General features: G+C 55.0%; 1 protein-coding gene across 1 annotated transcript; it reads right to left on the bottom strand.

The window, feature by feature from the left end:
• Positions 1-2,618: 2,618 nt before the first annotated feature.
• Positions 2,619-3,044, bottom strand: LOC136511287 (uncharacterized). The gene has a single exon (XM_066505412.1). It carries the CDS (start codon positions 3,042-3,044, stop codon positions 2,619-2,621), a length of 426 nt encoding a protein of 141 aa, XP_066361509.1.
• Between the last annotated feature and the right edge of the window lie 2,137 nt (positions 3,045-5,181).

Here is a 5,181-nt window from a genome sequence, read left to right as displayed (position 1 = left end):
GATCACGGAGATTGGCTGAGCTTCTATCCACTTCGTAAACTTGTCTATGGTGACAAGCAAGTGGGTGTAGCCCCCAAACACTTTCTTCAGAGGTCCAACCAGATTGAGCCCCTAGACCGTGAAGGGCCATGTGATGGGGATCATCTGGAGTGCCTGGGTCGGGAGGTGAGTTTGCCGAGCGTAGTACTGACACCCTTTGTAGGTGCGCATGATCTGCTTGGCATCGGCTACTGCAGTGGGACAGTAGAAGCCCTATCAGAATGCGTTGCCAACTAAGGTTCTAGGCGCGGCGTGGTGACCACAGACTCCACCATGTATATCACTCAGCAAATGCTTCCCCTATTTGATGGGGATGCAGAGCTGTAGGATCCCAGTGTGGCTTCGTTTGTAGAGTTTGCCTTCTACAAGAATGAAGGACTTAGCGCAATGCGCGAGTTGTTGAGCTTCCATCTTATCCGTCAGCAGCGTGTCACGTAGGAAGTAGTCGAGGTAGAGTGTTCTCCAGTCGACCAGAGGGTCAGGCTCTATCGCTGGATGTTCTTCAAGCACCATGACCTCGGGGCCAGATGGAATCGTCAGTTGGTTAGCCCCCGAGGCTGGATCGTATGGACTGTCATTGGCCTGCTTCGACCCTTCGTAGCGCACTGAGGGCTTATGTTGGTCGCTGGTGAAGACACCTGTTGGCACTGGCTCTCGGCCGGATGCCGCCTTCATAAGCGCATCGGCCACCTCATTGAGGCTCCTTGGGATGTGATTGAATTCGAGACCGTCGAATTTGCCCTCCAGCCATCGGACTTCTTGGCAGTATGCAGCCATTTTGGCGTCGTGATAGCTCGACTCCTTCATGACTTGGTTGCCGACCAGCTGGGAGTCACCCCGGATGTCGAGGCGTCAGATACCCAACTCGATGGCAATGCGTAGGCCGTTGATGAGTGCTTCGTACTCAGCCACATTATTGGATGAGGGGAAATCGAGATGAACCATTTACCTTATGCGTACCCCGAGGGGCGATACAAAGACCAGCCCTGCGCCGGCGCCCTTCTTCATTAGCGATCCGTCGAAGTACATCATCTAGTACTCTTGATCGACAACCGCCGATGGTGTTTGGACCTTGGTCCATTCCGCGATGAAGTCAGCCAACACCTAGGATTTGATCACCGTTCGAGAGGCATACGTAATGCCTTGATCCATCAACTCAAGTGCCCACTTTGCGGTTCTTCACGTGGCGTCCTAGCTTTGGATGACCTTGCCGAGGGGGAACGACGTCATGACCATCACCGGGTGTGACTCGAAGTAGTGGCGTAGCTTCCTCTTGGTGATGAGAACGGCGTATAGGAGTTTCTAGATTTGAGAGTAGCGGGTCTTAGAGTCAGATATTACTCACTGATGAAGTACATAGGGCGCTGCACCTTGAGGGCGTGCCCCTCTTCTTCCCGCTCCACTACCAGGGCGGCACTGACCACTTGCATGGTGGCCGCTATGTATAGCAGAAGGGATTCTCCATCAGTTGGAGGAACCAAGATCGGGGCCTTTGTCAGAAGCATCTTGATCATGTCAAGTGCCTCCTGGGCCTCGGATGTCCACTCAAAGCGGTCAGCTTTCTTCAAGAGTCAATAAAGGGGGAGACCTCATTCGGCGAGGCGCGAGATGAATCGGCTGAGTGCGATGAGGCACCCTGTGACTCTCTGAACCCCCTTTATGTTCTGAATCGGGCCCATCCTTGTGATGGCTGAGATTTTCTCTGGGTTGGCTTCGATGTCACGCTTGGAGACGATGAAGCCGAGAAGCATGTCCCTTGGGACCCCGAAAACACACTTCTCAGGATTGAGTTTGATGCTATTCGCTCGGAGTTTTGCGAAGGTCTGCTCAAGATCAACAATGAGGTGGTAAGCCCTTTTGGACTTAACTACGATGTCGTCAATGTAAGCCTCAATGGTATGCCCGATGAGGTTCCCGAAGCATTTGAGCATACAACGCTAGTACATAGCCCCCGCGTTCTTCAGACCGAATGGCATCGAGATGTAGCAGAACGATCCAAAGGGGGTGATAAAAGATGTCGCGAGCTGGTCAGACTCTTTCATCACGATTTGATTGTAGCCGGAGTATGCATCAAGGAAGCAGAGGGTTTTGCACCCCGAGGTAGAGTCGACTATTTGGTCTATGCACGACAAAGGAAACGGATCCTTTGGACACACCTTGTTGAGACCCGTATAGTCAACACACATCCTCCATTTCCCACTCTTCTTTCGTACAAGAACGGGATTAGCTAACCACTCTGTGTGGTATACTTCCATGATGAATCCGACCACCGAAAGTTTGGCTATCTCCTCGCCGATGGCCCTACGTTTCTCCTCGTCTAAGCGACGTAGACGTTGCTTCACTGGCTTGGAGCCTAGATGGATGTTTAAGGTATGCTCAGCGACTTCCCTCAGAATGCCTGGCATATTCGAGGGTTTCCATGCAAAGATGTCTCTGTTAGCGCGGAGGAAGCCGACGAGCGCGCCTTCCTATTCGGAGGAAACCGTGGTACCAATGCGTACCATTTTACCCTCGGCGCTCCCAGGGTCTATGAGGACTTCTTTAGAGCTTTCTGTAGGCTCGAACGACCCGGCCGACTTCTAGGTGTCGGGCGCCTCATCGGTGACCTCCTCCCTGAGGGCGGCGAGCTCTCCGGAGGCGACGATTGCTATGACGTGACCACAGCACTCGACCTCGCACTCATAGGCGTGCTGGAAGGAGGCACCGACAGTGATGACCCCATGGGGGCTAGGTATCTTTAGCTCGAGGTATGTATAGTTGGGGACGACCATGAACTTCGCATAGCATGGACATCCCAGGATGGCATGGAATGTTCTGGAGAACCCAACCACCTCGAAGGTGATGGTTTCAGTCCTATAATTGAACTGATCCCTAAAGGTAACGTGCAGATCAATTTGCCCAAGTGGCATGGCCTGCTTCCCGGGCACGATACCGTGGAAAGGTGCTCGGGTTGGGCGGAGGCATGTTTGGTCGATGCCCATTTCGTCGAGCGTCTTGGCATACATGATGTTGAGGCTGCTGCCTCCATCCATCAGTACTTTGGTGAGCCGCTTTGGGCTGACGATCGGGTCAACCATGAGCGGATATCTTCCTGGAGGTGGGACGCTCTCTGGATGGTTGGTCCGATCGAAGGTTATGGCAGACTCTGACCACCGGAAGAAGGGAGGTGTGGCCGGTTCGGCCGTGTAGACCTCACGGCGCGTGACCTTCTAAAGACGTTTGGAGTCATAGGCTTCTGATCCTCTAAAGATCATAAGGCAACCGTCCGGCGTTGGAAAGCCATCGTCCTTCTCCTCGACGTCATTTGTGGTGGAGGCAGGGTCCTTTCCATGCTCCCCTTTGTTGGAGCCTCCGGACAAGAACCGCCGCATGAGGCTATAGTCCTTGAACAGATGCTTAACCGGGATGGCATGGTTTGGGCATGGGCCCTCGAGTAATTTTTTGAAGTGGTTCAGAGTGCCCTCTATGGGCTTTCGACCACCCTTGCGGTCAGCAGCGGCCATGAGCGAGTCCTTGTGCCGTTGCTTCTTGTTCTTCATTTTGCTAGAATGATTGGAGGTGCCTTCGCCGGCGCCCTCGTCCCGCCTTGCCTTGCACCCGAGACAATCGAAGATTGCTCCGACTGCCTCTTCTCCTGAGGTGTGGCTAGTGGCGATGTCTAGGAGTTCCTTGGTGGTTCATGGGCCCTTGCGTCCCAGCTTATGAACCAAAGACTCGTAGGTAGTCCCAGACAGGAAGGCTCCTATAACATCGACGTCGGCGACGTTAGGGAGCTCGTTGCACTACCGGGAGAAGGACCAGATGTACCCACAGAGGGTCTCACTAGCCTTCTGATGGCAGTTCTTGAGGTCCCATGGGTTCCTAGGGCGTTTGTATGTGCCCTAGAAGTTCCCCACAAAGATCTCCTTCAGATCCGCCCAACTCTGGATCACGTTGGACGACAGGTGTTCCAACCACGCTCGTGCCGAATTGGCTAAGAACAGTGGAAGGTTGCGGATAATGAAGTCATCATTATCCGCACCACCGGCTTGGCAGGCAAGCCGATAGTCTTCGAGCCATAATCCGGGGTTTGTTTCCCCAGAGTACTTTGGGATATTGGTTGGTGGTCGGTACCTTGGTGGGAAAGTAGCATTGAGGATGTGCCGGCTGAAGGCCTGAGGGCTCGGCAAGCCGGGGCTTGGGCTCCAGTCCTCGCCGCTGTCGTAGTGTCCGCCACGATGAGGATGATAGCCATAGCGGGCTCCTTCTCTTGGGTCACCATAGGAACGTCTACAGGCGTCGAGAGTGCTACGGGCATTGCGGTTATGGCCAAGACACTGATGCACTGGGACCGCGGTGCGCTGCCTACCACCCGGTGGTGTCTGGTGGACCAACACGTCCCTGTCGGGATGCCCAGAGGGTGTACGCTGGCTGGTGTTGAGCTCGCGTCGCCGAGACAACGAACTCTCTGCCTGCTGCGCCGCCACACGCTCAAGCAGCATGTGAATTTCGCGGTGGGCCTAACGATCCTCGGGCATCGCGGCCTCTGGAAGGCCATGGAGCAAGGCCATCGCGTCGGCGATGTTTTGGCTCGCCCAAGTGAAGCAAGGAAGGGTTTCATCGTCAGCGATGATCCTTCGGTTTACATCACGGGCCATGGCACGTGCGCGCCCACCGTCTCTGTGGCGTTCGATCTCCCGATCGAGCTCCGCGCATTCCTACACAAGCTGGAGTCCGGCTCCCTCGATCTCCCGCTTTTGGGCTCTTAGCTGCTCCAGCCCCATGTGAGGTGGGGCCACTGTCTCCCCTTCGGTTTTGTTGCCAAGGTTGCCCGTTGGGGTAGCCTCCTTCATGGGGATGCTTTCGACGTGTCCCTCGGGGGTACCCGTCATGAAGCATTTCCGGGAGGGGTGATGGCTCCCCCTGCTGGAGTTAGAGCAAGAGGACAACCCTGGCTCCTCTATGAGGAGGTTGTGGAGAGATTCTGTGACATGTTTGATCACCCCCACGAACTCGTTGTTCATGGGTAGCAGGACCATGCGCCGTGCCACAAGGTGGCTAACGGTTGCCGCAGCGTTGCGGAGACCAAACGGAAGTGCTGTCGGGGCGCTCTGTATGTGGTGTTCCGGAGAGAGGGATCCTCCTCCAAGAAACCATGCCATG

This window comes from Miscanthus floridulus, chromosome 16 (genome assembly GCF_019320115.1).
Source record: "Miscanthus floridulus cultivar M001 chromosome 16, ASM1932011v1, whole genome shotgun sequence".
Lineage (NCBI taxonomy): Eukaryota > Viridiplantae > Streptophyta > Magnoliopsida > Poales > Poaceae > Miscanthus > Miscanthus floridulus.
Note: the sequence above shows the minus strand (reverse complement) of the source record. Positions and strands in the feature narration are given on the sequence as shown.

What these genes read in the sequence shown, in the direction of transcription:
- LOC136511287 (XM_066505412.1), bottom strand. Translation starts at nt 3,044, where the DNA reads ATGTATGCCAAGACGCTCGACGAAATGGGCATCGACCAAACATGCCTC.